At 41.2% G+C, this 16,435-nt stretch overlaps 1 protein-coding gene across 1 annotated transcript in view; it reads right to left on the minus strand.

The window, feature by feature from the left end:
- Nucleotides 1–4,336: 4,336 nt before the first annotated feature.
- DOK5 (docking protein 5) overlaps nt 4,337–16,435 on the minus strand; it is a 606,295-nt gene continuing 594,196 nt past the window's right edge. The window contains exon 8 of the mRNA XM_069201974.1: nt 4,337–6,391. Within this exon, the coding sequence (XP_069058075.1) occupies nt 6,327–6,391 (65 nt within the window). The 3' untranslated portion in view covers nt 4,337–6,326. The remainder of the gene's footprint in view (nt 6,392–16,435) is intronic.

A 16,435-nucleotide genomic window follows, 5' to 3' on the forward strand; every position in this document is an offset into this window, starting at 1 on the left:
AATGCAAATGAGAAAAGAAAACCCTGAATAGTTGAGATGGCCCATCCCCTTACAGGGTATGGATTTACAGTGGAATGCAGACCTGGAAATGACCATGCCAATGCAGATGGCCTTTCCAGGTTCTTCCACTTAGATGATGAGACTCACCAGGCAAGGGTTAGTTACTAATCAATTTTCATTTGGAGGGGGCCATGAAAGGAAACACCTTTGTTGGAGGGTCACTCCCAACTTGTTGCCTTTTTCCTGCAACATTTTGAGGAATTTGTTTTTGTTGGCTTTAGGACTCTGCACTTTATCACTGTTAACCAGTGCTAAAATGCTCGGGCTGTCTCCATAAAAAAAGGTTTTATTGGCATATACCCAGCTGGCATATTTAATGTAGTTAAATCCCTAGTAATGTGTGCTATGTGTGCCCAGGACATATATATTAAATGCTACTGGTGGGTTGCAACACTGCTTGTGCTACCCACTTAAGCTGCACCTTAGAATATGCCCCAAGCTGTCATTGCAGCCTGAATGCAGTTTTACACTGTCACATCGACTTAGCATTTAAAGCCCCTTGCTAAGCCTTAAACTGCTGTTTTATTACATATAAGTCCCTAAGCAAGGCCCTTGATAGCCCATGAAGATGGTGCTGTGTAATTAAAAGGAAGTGCATGCACTTTTAAGTTTTGCATGTCCTGGTTCTGAAAAACTCCCAAATTTGTTTTTCAGTACTGTGAGCCCAACCCTTCTCATAGGATAGCATTAGGGATTCCTTATTACATTTAATAAGCTGTAATTTCTAATTGGGGGAAGATCGGTCATTTTTAGTAACTGTGGAACTATAATAATACATCCTCTTTAGTAGTGAAGTCAGAGTTAATGTCACTTTTGTTTTTTAAATGGCACTTTTAGAAAGTTGGCATTTTCCTGCTCCTAGTCTTGGGTGCCTACAGCCTGTCTCCAATACATGTCTAGGATGGAGTGCCAGCTGGGCTTTATTCATTCCCTGCAGACACACAGTGGGACCTTAGGTGTGACTTGATGGGCCCTGATGGGCAATTAACTGGCTTTATGGAGGTGGAGCTAAGCACAGCCCCATTTGCACCTGAATAGGATGTGCCCTGTCTCCTCACAATAGTCCCAAGGACCCTCTAATGCCACTGCAACCAGCTTGGAACCAGGGCAGGCAAGGAAGAAAATTCCTTGCACTTCAGAGCCACTGTCTAAATGCTTCTCCCACCTTCCAGAACTAGAGCACCAAAGTATAAATGCTAGACCTCAGACACCACCATTACAGTATACATCCATACCTGTGGATAATCTGCTAGGAAGGACTGATGCCCTGCTTCAAGGACTGACAATCTGCTGGACTGCTACTCGGATGGACTTCTGCTTAGCTTTGCTACCTTCCTTTCCTGGGTGAAAAGGCCAGGACCACCATTACTTGAATGCAACACCCAGAGTGACTCCAAGGGCCAGTTGACTAGACTCATTTTTCTGAAGTCTCAGGGACACAAAAGAGTTCCGACTCACCTGCTGCAGCACCTAGGCTCTGCCAACTGTGAGTCTTGCCCTGCTAAGTCCTGGGCCTTTGGAAGTGAGTATAAAGTGCTGACCCAGTCAATTGGATGCATCACTGCTGCTGCGCAAATTGGAACTGGTGCATCCCTTGAGTTGCATAAACCCAGAACTGGCGCATCTGCCCCATTACATGGATCAGAGTTCACGTATCACCTCTCCAGTGCGGATTGACCTCGCACATTGGCTTCAGAACTGCAGCATCTTTGGCCCGATGCTTCGCTACTATTGCATGTAGAAAATCAACACATCTGCATTACTCTGTGGAAAGGTTCAACGCATTGCCTCATTTGCAGTGATTAACACCAATACTACTTTCAGCCTGCTCTCTGCAACTTTGAAATCGGGTAATTTGGTTCAGCGGGCCTACTGGGTCCCTGTAGCAAACCAGCGCTACAGCGAAGTCAGCCTGAACTCTTGACTTTGTCCCAGTCACACGCGACGAGATATCCCAGGTTGGAGCATCCTGTTTCTAAGCACTATTTCACAGTTTATTTTTTTTAAATTCATATCTCAAGTTCTACTTATTCAAGTTTTGTTGTTTTGGTCTTGTGTTATTTATTAAATTTAGCTCTATATTTCTAACCAGGCGGGGTACCCTTTTGTGTGGTGCTTTCACTATATTACTATTTGAAGTGTTGCACAAATACTTAAAACACTGTGCCTCTTAGGTTAGGCGAGACTGCTCTCTGTCAAGCTACCAGGGGTGAGTACATGCTAATTTAGGGTGTGTGTTGTGACTTACGCTGACTAGGATTGTGGTTCATGCTTGGACAGAGTGCATCCCTCTCGCAACCAGAAATTTGATTATTAACAGCCTCAAAATTGTTGTTTTGCTGTGGAAATGTTAGTAACCCCAATAGCTAATACACAGTTACTAGATGCCACTCCAGCCTGGCTAACGTCTAAGAGGTACTACATGGTTCCATATTTTAACATATCAAATTAATCATGGCATTAAATCCAACCTAATATCCGGGTCAAATTTAATGTCACTATTAAAGTAATGTAACTTTCAGAAAGTTGCCACTCTCTGACCCAGCTGGTCCAGTGGCCCCATACAAGCATTGGCCAACAGATAGCTTTCTGTCTGCCTGTGAAATAGTGTGAACATCTCCAGAGGCTATGAAAAATAGCAGTCTCTGGAAGGGTAAGATCTTATTATCCATTAGCAGGAAGCCACTCAGGTGTTAGCTGAAAAGGTGAACTTTAAAATGGAATCCGCCTTTGGGGGGAAAATGGCGATAACACTCACAAGAGGCAGCCCTTTTTCAGGTAGACAGGCTGGAGACAGGCCAAGAAAGGGAAAACCAGGGCCCAAACGGGTTTTCCCATTGCATATAACCCCTAGGTAGCCACAACTCTAGGGTGGGATACCAATATCCTCACAGTCGAGGGAAAGCTCAGACATTTTGAGGGTGGCTAGAATACTGCACCCTGGAACTGCCAAATGCAATACTTTGCCAGAAACTTTCCAGCCAGAAGGAGGGTCCTGGTAGACAATTAGCTAGTGACTGATTGGTCCTCTCAGGGTATTTTCCAGGAATAAACATAGCATCCCTGGCACCATGAACCCTCAAATCACACTGGAACTCGAGCAAGGACCTAAGAAGAACTGCCCTGTTGCTCTTGGACCCACATAAAGAGAAGCTGCACCATCTGCTGGACTGAACCTACTGCACTTTGGTCTAGCGCAGTTGGGTCTGTGCCTGTGGCTCCAGGCATGGGTAAAGTCATATCCCAGTCCCAGACCAAAGCTCTAAGGATAATTTGTCTGATCCTCTGGACCCAGCTAGAGGGACACAACAGCTGAAGAAGCCCAAACCAGCAAGTTGTTAGTCACAGCAGAAGATCCACAGCTATCTGCCATTGGGCACCCCAGGAACCCAATCATCAATGGCCAAAAGTTGAACCCTAGTCAGCCAGACCCGAGAGTGTTGTCAGAGTTCAGATTGGTTGCCCAAGAGGGACATCATTCTACACAAAGGTTTTCACTCCAAACACTGTGTCCAGCGACCAGCAACCCAGCAGCAGCTGTCCTCTACTGTCTTGAAGAGGACTTTGTGAGACCCCATCCTCTGTGACAATAGCCACCCCACCTCACCTATGCACCAAGGAATCACCACAAAGTCATCCCTGTCAACTGAACAGCACCCCCAAAATCAGGTAAACTCCCTTATAGTCTATGGCAATCGTGCTGTAAAATTTGGAACTAGAGTGGAAAATGCTCTGGTGACCAGGTAACTGTCCAAATAAACACCAATGGCCCCACAGACCTCCATCTCTTGGTCACCCAAACTGGACTGATTAGCTTTTGAAAAGGTAACATACTTTTTGTTGACCAGTGATTATTTGCGGTTGGATAAAAAAGTTGTAATATATTAAAAAATCTGTATATTCAGAACCTTCTGGTGAATTTTGCTCATCAAGGGCTCAAAAAATCATAAACAGATAATATATTTGTATAAATTGGTGTCCTGGTTCTTTCTTATTGCGTGCTTTCCTATTCCACTGTTGGGTACTGGTAAATGCTTTACACTAAATCCTTTGTGCAAGCCTTGCTGCTTGAAAGCCATAGCAAACCACGGATAAGCCTAAAGTTGTTAAAATGAGCCTTACTGGACGCAAGATAGGTTTTGCAAGTGTATTCCTGGGTGAGTCCCACCCATCCATAGCATATTATACACCCAAGTCCTCACATTCACTCTAAATACATTTTGTTATCACTCTAAATACATTTTGTTATCAGATTTATAAATACCAGATCTGCAGTGTGTTCACTATCTAGAAGTGATTTAATCAACAAATTATTCATAAACTGTCACAGTTTCTAAAAAGGTATTTCATGCGCACTTTAGTGGCAGAAATATTTTAGAAGTGGGGTTGAAGTCCATGACTGTTCCATTTTTATTTTTATTTGAAACAATGCACGATATTCAACGACCAGGTCTTGAAGGATAAAGACAAAATTGATCTCTACACCCATTGATTGGTTTTCCCAGAAATGAGAGGGTGGAGTGATGAGTATTAAAGCAAATTTTAAGTATTGGAACAGTCTGAATGGAAAACATTATTTATTCCGTTTACTTTAGTGGCAAAGCAAACCCATGCTAATCATTAAGAAGCTTCCAGGAAGCACCACATCATAAATTAGCATTTTGTATCTGTTCAAATTATTTGATAATGAGAGAAACATGCCCTAGAGTGGAAGGCGTAAATGTTCTTCACTTTTTTGAGTCTAATGAAGCTCTACGGAAGGAACTGGCCAAACATATTACATCAGTTGCAATAAATAGAGCAAATGGATAACGTATTTTTTAGCTTGATTGGAAGTGAATTGTTGGTTTATCGTTGTGAGGGTGTGAAAGTGCACATTTTAGGAGATTCAATAGAATCTGCAGTTATTGTATTATGCTATCAGAATACTGTATGGGTGCTGCTCACAGTATTATTTACTGTTTGTATGGTTGGGGCGCAATATTGCTACTGTTTCTTTGATCACATATATTATTGGTTTTCAGTCTTAATTCCAGGCCTCCCTTAAACAACTTGTTGGCAATAAATATTGACTCATCACTAATGATCTGTGTCAAGTCCTGGAGCTTTACCACCACCAAACAGGATATGTGGGCAGAAGAATAATAGACATCCAGTAAGAAGGCAAAGATTCTGACGTCATTCAGTGCGCATCACTAATTGCTGTTGAAGAATTCCTGCAAGTACACTGTCAATCAGAATAATCTTACAGCCTGCAATCCAAAAAGTGTAATAGATATGTTTGTCAGTGACAGAAGACATCCAAAAAGCTTCAGCTGAGTCAAACAGGAAGAGGCAGGTAGGTGAAGCACATAAGACCAACAAGGTGATTTGGATTCTGACTGATGGCATCCAAAGATCTACACAGGAATCCATCCATAGGGACTAGCATAGCATTTTAACGCATTTCCCTGAGTAAATCTGGGGATGCGTTAAAATCCATGGGTGAATGCATGGGAATGATCACCCTCCACCCATGGAATGCCTTCCCAGCGCAGAGTATTGCAGGGCAGTGGTTTGTGCTGCCATGCAGAACTCTGGATTTACTAAGTCATGCAGAGCTATCAGTGTGGCTTTCCGTGCCTTAGTAAACATCACTTAAACACTTGTGTTGCCCTGTGTCATCTTCCGTGATGCATTCGATGCATTCGCAGTACAAGGGCTTGGTAAATATGGGCCCCGGCGTGTTCTGCTTTCGGAATACACCGATTATACTGTTATAGCAGTATGTATTCCCAAAGCAGGTGAAAAGTCCTCAATTTTTCAATTAACTAGGAACCCAATGTTCATAATTGATTACTGATTGAGACTGAGTCTGCATTTTCATAATCGGCAAGGGTTTAAAACCGATCCCACCCTTCGCCGTTATATTTTTGGGCCCAGAAACCTTGAGCATATCATAATATGCCAAAGAAACGCATCACAAAAAACACTGAACACATTAATGTAATTGTACGAATTATCTAATATACAAAAACATATAAGCAGTCATTTTGAGGACCAATTATTAAATATGAATCATTCTTTTCTTCTTTATCCACAGAGTGTAGTTCTTTTTTTATTGTTTGCAAAGGTAAAAAAGTTAATAAATATATTGCAGAAATGTTCAATCTAGGCGTGTTTTGCATCAGACATCTTCAGGATTGCATGATTGCAATTTGTTTGTGTCTCCAGTCCCCGGGAAAGTTTTTATGTTTCAATTATTATGTTGTTTCCTGTAGTCTTCATCAGTGCTCAGACCGGTAGGTGGGAAACGTGTCTGTTCGATGGAGCTTCAGAGGGTTTGAAACATCTTGTCCATAAACATAATTGGATAAACAAAGAAATAACAAAATGAAAGTGAATTTTACATTCTCAAACTAAAAACTCAAAACACTGTTTTATTAAGTTGACAAATGAGACATGAATTCTTCAAAAGGGAAGAGAAGTTTAAGTCACAACTTACAAGTTCTCTAGAGTTCAGTCACCAATCTCTTGACACATACCAGTGAGAATATTATCGATAGTTCAAGAGTTTTAGCCATCTCAGACAACTAACATACTCTCTTGTGCTTTACTTCCTTTTAAATAGAATGTTTAGAAATAGGGTGTTTCTACAGAACAAGGGAAAGAACCCCATGAATAAAGAGGGACCTGGGGATGTTTACAAAAACCATGGTCCCTCGCGACATACGTAAGGATAATCGGATCTGTACAGGAATTCAGTCAAACCTATAGAAATAGGCAAATATTTGTTTTTATTCTGCAGGGATACTCAAACAAAGTGTGGAAGTCATACATAAAACAAGAAAATGAATAACAAACAATTTGGTTAATTAAAATAAAGTGTACGACTGTAACAAAAAAGCATGTGCGGTTGAACTCTGATTCTCCAAGACAAGCCAATGTTTATATATGCACCTAAGATGCTAAGGCTTACACATATGATAGAGTCAATCTCAGAATAATAAGGGTCACAATTAACACAGTTACAATGCCCTTTGAGCATGTATCCAAAAATTCATTAAGTCATTGAAGGAGAAATGAACAGTATCTATCTGTTCATACACAGTACTCAGGCTTACACAAGTTACAAAATAACCCATACTGCTAAAAGTCATAATTGACACAGTACCAATGCTCAAGGAAAACACAAAATCATAAATTGGCACTGAGTCAAGGTACTACAGTTGACGACGTTTTGATCATGGGAAGAATGAATGATGAAGGATCGTCATCAGGACAAAGAATAATGCCTGAGAGCGGAGTGACCAATAAACACATAAATACATAAAAGAGCAATGAAAGTAAGAGAAAGAGAGTGTCCACTGATGGCTCCTGAAATGCTGTAATGAAACCTAGGCCCAGATTTAAGAAGCACTAGCGCCATATTAGCGTCATTTTGTTTACGCTAATGTGGTGCTAAGATTCAAAAATTGCCATTCCATATTTACAAAGTGGTGCAATGCATGCCTTGCACCACTTTGTAACCCTTTGGGGCATATTTATACTCCGTTTGCGCCGGAATTGCGTCGTTTTTTTTAACGCAATTTCGACGCAAAACTAACTCCATATTTATACTTTGGCGTTAGACGTGTCTAGCGCCAAAGTCCATGGAGTTAGCGTCATTTTTTAGCGTGGACACCTACTTTGCGCTAATTATATGCAAGGTAGGCGTTCCCGTCTAAAAAATCGACTCCGAGGAATGTGCGTCGGATTTATACTCCCGGGCAAAAATCACACCCGGGAGTGGGCGGGTCAAAAAAAATGACGTACGGCCGCTTTTGCGCCGTTTTTTAGCGCCTGCAAAAGGCAGGCGTTAAGGGACCTGTGGGCTCTGAAGGAGCCCAGAGGTGCCCTCCCATGCCCCCAGGGACACCCCCTGTCACCCTTGCCCACCCCAGGAGGACACCCAAGGCTGGAGGGACCCATCCCAGGGACATTAAGGTAAGTTCAGGTAAGTGTTTTTTTTTTTTTTTTTTAGTGGCATAGGGGGGCCTGATTTGTGCCCCCCTACATGCCACTATGCCCAATGACCATGCCCAGGGGACAGAAGTCCCCTGGGCATGGCCATTGGGCAAGGGGGCATGACTCCTGTCTTTGCTAAGACAGGAGTCATTTCTATGGGGGTTGGGAGTCGTAAAAAATGGCGCAAATCGGGTTGAGGCGAAAAAATTGCCTCAACCTGACTTGCCCCATTTCTTGACGCCCAAGCTCCATATCCCCCTACGCCGACGCTGCCTGGTGTACGTGGTTTTTTTTAACGCACACCAGATGGCGCCGGCGGCTAACGCCGGCTAACGTCATTCAATAAATACGGCGCCCGCATGGTGCTTCAGAATGGCGTTAGCCGGCGCTAATTTTTTTGACGCAAAACTGTGTTGGCGCAGTTTTGCATCAAAAAGTATAAATATGGGCCTTTGTGAGACATTATGGGGCATATTTATACTCCGTTTGCGCCGAAATTGCGTCGTATTTTTTGACGCAATTTCGACGCAAAACTAACTCCATATTTATACTTTGGCGTTAGACGCGTCTAGCGCCAAAGTCCATGGAGTTAGCGTCATTTTTTAGCGTGGACACCTACTTTGCGTTAATTATATGCAAGGTAGGCGTTCCCGTCTAAAAAATTGACTCCGAGGCATGTGCGTGGGATTTATACTCCCGGGCAAAAATCACGCCCGGGAGTGGGCGGGTCAAAAAAAATGACGTACGGCCGCTTTTGCGCCGTTTTTTAGCGCCTGCAAAAGGCAGGAGTTAAGGGACCTGTGGGCTCTGAAGGAGCCCAGAGGTGCCCCCCCATTCCCCCAGGGGCACCCCCTGTCACCCATGCCCACCCCAGGAGGACACCCAAGGCTGGAGGGACCCATCCCAGGGACATTAAGGTAAGTTCAGGTAAGTTAAAAAAAAAAATTTGTGGCATAGGGGGGCCTGATTTGTGCCCCCCTACATGCCACTATGCCCAATGACCATGCCCAGGCGACAGAAGTCCCCTGGGCATGGCCATTGGGCAAGGGGGCATGACTCCTGTCTTTGCTAAGACAGGAGTCATTTCTATGGGGGTTGGGAGTGAAAAAAAATGGCGCAAATCGGGTTGAGGCGAAAAAATTGCCTCATCCTGACTTGCCCCATTTCTTGACGCCCAAGCTCCATATCCCCCTACGCCGGCGCTGCCTGGTGTACGTCGTTTTTTTTAACGCACACCAGACGGCGCCGGCGGCTAACGCCGGCTAACGTCATTCAATAAATACGGCGCCCGCATGGCGCTTCAGAATGGCGTTAGCCGGCGCTAATTTTTTGGACGCAAAACTGCGTTGGCCCAGTTTTGCGTCAAAAAGTATAAATATGGGCCTATACATGTGCTATGCATAATGTATGCAAAGGGGGCGTTCTCCAATTAGATGGATCATGAAATTGGCACAGTGGAATCTAAGAGATTCCACTGGGTCATTTTTTGCGGACACCTTTAACGCCTACTCTGCACAGTCATTAAAAGGAAATATACCATTGGTTATAATGGGTCCTTGTGTTGTGCTTGGGGTCAGCGGCAACATTTTGCCCTAACCCTGAACAGGATACCAATCGCATCAAGAATTTTGAAGCTATTGTCCCCTACTCTGCACATATTTTAAATACAGCGCACACATGGTGGTGGTAGGGGGCGCTAAGGGGCACAAGAAAAGTGGCACTGCACTAGGTGCAGCGCCACATTTCTTAAATCTGCCCCCTAGTGTACAAGCAAACTCAAGCAAGATAAAAAGTATGGTGCGTACAGTACAAACAGCCATGTTCCAGGCCCATAAGTGTGCAATCAGTGGACACTTCTACTGTCTTTCTTTTTGCCTCTTTATTCTTTTCACCTTCAGCTCTTGCTGGAGTGTATTGGTCACTCCGTTCTCAGTCAATCCATGGTCCAAACACTTTACAGCAATATCCTTCCACACTGTTGCAAGTTCTCTCTGCTCAGATTAGGACTTCTAAGTTGGAAGGTGGCTAATGCTTTATATGTGGGGGATGCAAGCCATTTAATTCCCTTTAGTTCCAGCATCCATTTTCTTTGAAGTCCTAGGGAATACTTAATGTGAAAGCAATATGATGGTTCACACACATTTTTTACTGATGATACCTAGACATGGTATTCCATACATTCATTGTAATTCAGTGAAGGTCTTAGCCATCTGAAAGGTTACTGTGCCTCCTATCATGCTCAATTCTCTGACTATGTCAAACCTTAGACCTGGATTACTAGCTATCTTTCGGCGGTTTTGTGATTATCCAAAAAGTAGGTAGGCCCCTGGCATACTCTCTGCTTACCGCTTTGGGTTCCAGAATATCAAATATAATTTATATTCTCTTCACGCCGCCCACATGCTGCTCATGCTATGTTGTTTTATAGAGTAGCTCTCTCATTGCTGCTTTCAGGCCCTGCATCACCTGTCAATTAGTTTAAAGGTATTTCTCTTGTATTTACATGCTCGCCCACTTCAACTGAAGCTAGAGTAAACCAATGTCTAAACCTTTTTTATTGTCTCATCTGATATTGAACCAGCATATGCTCCCAATCAGTCCCATATGGTGGGGCCTCTCAACTATCCATGGCCCTAGCCTGCATATCTATTTCTGATGGTTGTGTTCAATCACAGAAATGTAATACTTAAAGTTTCAGCAGTACTTTAGAGTGTACTGCATTATTCCAACCAGGTACCAATTCATCACAGAGTTTCAGATTGATCAGCTTGACTCAGCTCTCGGTACTTCAATATTCAATTAATTTTTTTACCCTTGCATACATGCCTCTCACACATATTCTGATGAGTACTTTACCTGTCCACATTAATAATCCAAGGACCTCCTGTCCATTCATCATCTCAAAAAGCATTTTTAGAAAAATGGGGATCTCATTGGTTTTGAGGAATTAGGGCATCATTTTGAGTGTGGCAGAGGAGGTTAATCCAGCACAAACATTACGGATATCCTGTCCACCATATTACGATCCTATTTTAGCTTATGAAGATCGCAATACAGAGGACAGGATATCCATCACGTTTGTGATGGAGTAACCTGTCTGCCAAACTCTAATCAGGATATTAGCCTTTTACAAAGTGGCTGAACATTAACCCTATAAGCCTTCATGCTGCTTCTCTCAGACCTCACTTTCAGCTCATCATTCCATTGCTTCAGCAATAGCAAACTCTTATATCTCCCATGGCCTCACTCATTTTAACCAGATGGATTTCCACTCAAGCATTTCTCTTCCAGCCTTTATGTAATCTCACTTTTGTCCTCAGATGTCTGCAGCATCTGTTCTCCTTCAATGTTTAAAATATGTCACTCTATAGCTGCCTGCCTGCTCAATAGTATTGTCCTCAACCAGATAGCAGGATCACTGTAGTAGTAGGCTTATTCTGTCAATGGTTCGGGCAATTAAGTATTCCTTATGCTTTGTAATCCCCTGCCCTTGCAATGCTGTGCCTGCTTATGATCTAGAGAATGTGTAAAGTGATTTGGAATTTGTGAAGTGGACAACTGCCTAAGGGTATCTTGGCACTGAAGGGTCAGAATCCACAGGAACAGTTCAGTTTGGAAAATCCAGGTTTTATTTTTTCCATGTATAGAGAATGGTTGTATATGAGTTAACTGGGTAATGACACAGATTCTAGGGTTTTGCAGCTAGTTGGGAGAATTATCTTACTCCTTGCCTAAATATTCAGATTTTGAGCAATATAGTTAACTGCAGCATGGAGGACCATCGGAAACATGATGGACTATACCAGGAAAAGTGATTCAGAGAGTCTCTAAGGTCAAACGTTTCTGAATAGTAAGCCAGTGAATCGATTAGAGATGTTTTTATAGGATCAGAAGAAGGAATGTTTAACATAAGTCTAGTAGCAGCAGTCTGAATGAAACGTGGAGGGTTGATGAAGTAACAAAGGAGGCTAAATTAGAAAGAGTGTATAACATCCATATGAGATGAAACTAGAGCCTGTATCATTATCTTACAAGAAAGGATGGGTAATATGGAATAATTTTCTGTAGTAAATGGAGTACAATGAGACAGGTGGCAGCTGCAATAGTGGTGCATGAAATGTGTGAAATGATGGTCAATGTGATTTGAAATGTAACATGCATGTTCCTAGCTGTACAACTAAATTTGGTACAGGCCCCAATTAGCAGGTGGGATACCAGAAAGGAGGTTTATTGCCGAAGGCCAGGGCCTTAATTTTCTCTCTATTTAATTCAAGGCACTTCAGAAGCATCCCGTTTGCCACAGTGGTCCCACAGCTACAGAACTTAGATTAGGTAGTCTTTTGGGATAGAGACAATGATGGGACTGTCCTCAGTGTAAGAAATGTTATAGCATCCACATGCTGTTAGTAGTGTAGAAAGTGGGCCCTATGTCCATTAAAACAAAATGGGTCAGTGGTGAACCTTGAGGCACTCTACATTGAGTAGTAAAATATTGGGAGTGAAAAGGTGGGCAGAGAACTGCTTTCTGTCACTGAGATAAGATTAAAACCATTTTCAGGTCTCCATTCCTATACCAAATTCAGCAAGTCTTGATAGAGACCATTTCAAATGTCTAAGAGAGGTCCAACAAGACCAGGGCAACAGCTCCTTCCTGATCTAGGATCCTTCTGATGTAATTGGTCAATGTCTGCAAGGTGTTTTGAATGCCATGTGGTGGTCTGAAGCTGGAGTGAGAGTTTCCAGAAGGTTACTGTTCTCCAGAAACATTGTTAATGAGGGATATACTGCCTTTCCTATGGTTTTGACTGCCAACTGGAGCAAAGAGCTAGGTCTAACATTGGATAACTGAAAGGATCTGCAGAGGGTGTCTTTAACAATCAGACAGCCTTTGCTTCATATCAGATACTGTGGACAGTCACAGTGGAAAGATATTTATTGCAAGTAGCAGAGATGCTAGGGTAGATCTGACATATTAATAACATAAGAAATTTAAGAGGACAAGGGTGTAAAGGAGAGCCTGTTTTAGTTCTGGTAAGCAGCTGATTAATGCAATCCTCAAAAAAGGAGAAATATTTGTATTATGTGATGCGGATCAATCTGCTACAAAAAGTTCCACTAAAGATTTATTATAGCTGCAGTTATTGGTAAAATGAGTATATATGGTCACAGTTTTATCCCTGAAGAATACAGCAAGTTCATCACAGAGTGATCGAGAAGGTTCAATTGAAGTGTCAGTCACTTTAGGATGTGTGAGATCGTGAACTATGGAAACAAGTTCTGCAGTTAGATTTAAAGCAGCTTTGACTTTAACAGAGAAGTATTCAGTTTTGCTGTGTTTTTATTAATGTCCATACTGTCTTATCACTTTTCTGTAATCCAATTTAACCTTGAGGTCACAAACCTGTCTCCGTATGGGTTTGAGCCTTTTGCAGTCATGGCTGAATTAAAATTAGTAGTGCAGGATTCCATATCAGCTCAATGCTCATGATTAAACTATTTCAGGGCAGCATAACATTTTCATTGATTAATTTTGTTCCAGGATGGAGTCAAAACTGATTTAGGATTCAAATGGGATTGTTGCATTATCAGGCCTGATTACTGGAAATGCTGGCCTGACTGAAATAATATTATTGTTTGTGAATATTGAATAAAGGTAGTGAACAGCTCTATCAATGGTGTGCTAAATTAATTGAGACAGTAAAGCACTTTCAGAGAGTAATTTATAATGATTGTGTCAAGGTTAGTTGAATTATCAAAATGTCAGTTTAAAGGTTGAATCAGTCGATAATGTCTTAATATGGAAACTGAGTGGCTGATACAATGCACGAAGTCCAACATACACACCATTCAGTTTTGTATAGACTGCAAGCAATGAATTGGGGTACATCTTGTCCCTCAGTAAGCACCCTTGCAAAACTCCAATGTGGACCTAGGAGTGACTTAGCCAAAAGTGCGAGTGTGCTGGAAGAGATTTAGAAGAAGCGGACAATTCCAAAACATGGCTTCTGTTATGCAGTCTCATTTCTGGCTGTTGCCATCAAGTAGGGGTGGACATAAAGCATGTAAATCTGTGTAGTATAAAACAGGCACTCACATTCGCTAAATGTCTTCTTGCAATAGCTTTACTCCCCCAAAATATCTTTAATTACATGAGTGGGAGTAATGAAGTTGTCATCCATAATTCTATTTTCAAAAGCAACTCAGAATTTCCTAAATTACTCAAAATTACTCTGGTGTAATTGAAATTCTGCCCAAGTCTACTCTTAAATAGCACATTTAGAACACTACGGCACTCATTTACAAGAGGCCTGCACCGCCAGAGCGTCACTTTTTATGATGCTCTGGTGGTGCAGGTCTCTCAATCATATCTATGAGGCGGCGGAAAGCCACACTGCATTGCCTTACTCTACATCAAGGAGCGTTCCATAGGCATTGTGGTGGGGTTTCCTATGCAATACCCATAGGTTTTGAAACATTCCTAGAATTACAAGGATCTGTAAAACTGGGAATGCTTCAAAACTGTGTGCCGTTCCAGAGGAGGCATAACAAGCAGAAAACACATTATTTCTCCTACTTTTTCCCTCATCCATAGAAAGAGAAAACCACCTCCATTGAGTGTACCTACTGCACAAAAACAATTGTGTCAACAACACAGACACCCTTGCACCAAGGTACAAATGTGCCTGCATTGGTGCTAGGCACTAATTTATGCCCTGGTGCAGGCAGAAAGGACAGAAATGTGCCTTATTTCATTAAAATGGTGCATTGCTGCCCTTTCATTTTGATGCAGGGCATGGCAGCGCAGAAAGGTGATGTGCTGCGCTGCCCTACGGGAAAAACCTGTAAATGAGGCCATGAGTTTCCCCCATTATTTCTTCCATTGGCAAAAAGTAACAACAGAGAAGAAACACCCTCCACCCTTATAATAGGACTGTCTTTAACTAACTTCCTCTTTTCTGCTGCTAAAGATAATACTGCTGTGCCTTATACTGAAAATGCTGTGATAATAGAGCAAAATTGGCCTGTTTTTTGGAATTCTTTAAATTGAATTTCTTAATGTTAATTCACTGGTGTTGAGGCAAGGGAAATTCAACCATTGTTGTTGGCTTTTTTGTAAAGGTCAGTTTCGTTCTCGGAGGGCAGCTTTTCTACTGCTTGCCATGTGTAATTGAAGCTTCAGTAATTGACACATTGTTACATAGTTTAAATGGGATCATGTGGCAGCCTATGGGAAGCCGTTCATGTCAAAATTACATCTCCCCATATTGGACACCTCCCGAAATGCATAGCGTGCTGCAAAATGAATATGACACACACCAGAATGAATGTACTATGTGTCAAAATAATTATGATACCTGGCAGAGTGAATCTGAATTGAACCAAAACAAATATGAAACCTGGCAGAATGAATATGCTACTTAGTGATTAATGTGACTAACACACACACCAAATTGAATAAGAAATATCCTGAAATATATATATAAATCATACTGAAATTAATATGGCCTCACAGTAAACAATAAAGCAATCACTGAAACAAATACAATATTCATCAAAAAGAATGAGGCATTTCTTGAAATGAATGACTTATGCCAAGAGAAATATGACATACATTGAAATTAATATGGCAGATTGAAAATAATAATATGTATTGAAATTAATATATTAGATTCTGAAAAGAAAACAATGTATATTGAAACTAATACAATATACATTGAAACAAACATTAAACATGTTGCAATGAATTTGAATTGTGTTAAAATGAATATTACCGAGATGGCAATGAATACACAGAAATGAACAGGACATGACTGAAAATGAATATGGCTTGTGTTAAAATTAATGCAACCCCATTGAATTGAAGTTGACATGTCTTCAAATGAGTATGACCACAGCTGAAATTCACATGAGATTTGTTAAAATGAATATGGCACACCTTGAAATTAATATGACACATATTCAAACTACTATGATACATATTTAAATTAATATGATATATGTTAAAATTGATAAGTTGCATCTTTAAATTAATATGACAAGTGTTAATATGAATATGACATCCATTTAAATAAACTTAACATTGATTGAAAAGAATATAACACATGTTAAAATGAATATGACCTATGTTGAAATGAATATGACCTTCATTGAAATGAATTGGACATGTTTTAAAAGTAATACGAGTAACGTTAAAATGATCATGACATTTATAACAATGAATATGGCTTGCATTGAAAGTGATATTATATACTTTGACATGATTACAATATATGTTGCAATGGATATGAGTCATGTTAAAAATAAGATTTGTTAATATGAATGAAGCATCCAATGAAATAAATATGGCATATGCTAAGATGAAAATGCCATGCATTGAAACAAATATGAG

The sequence above is a fragment of the Pleurodeles waltl genome, chromosome 7 (assembly GCF_031143425.1).
Source record: "Pleurodeles waltl isolate 20211129_DDA chromosome 7, aPleWal1.hap1.20221129, whole genome shotgun sequence".
NCBI classification, from domain to species: Eukaryota; Metazoa; Chordata; class Amphibia; order Caudata; family Salamandridae; genus Pleurodeles; species Pleurodeles waltl.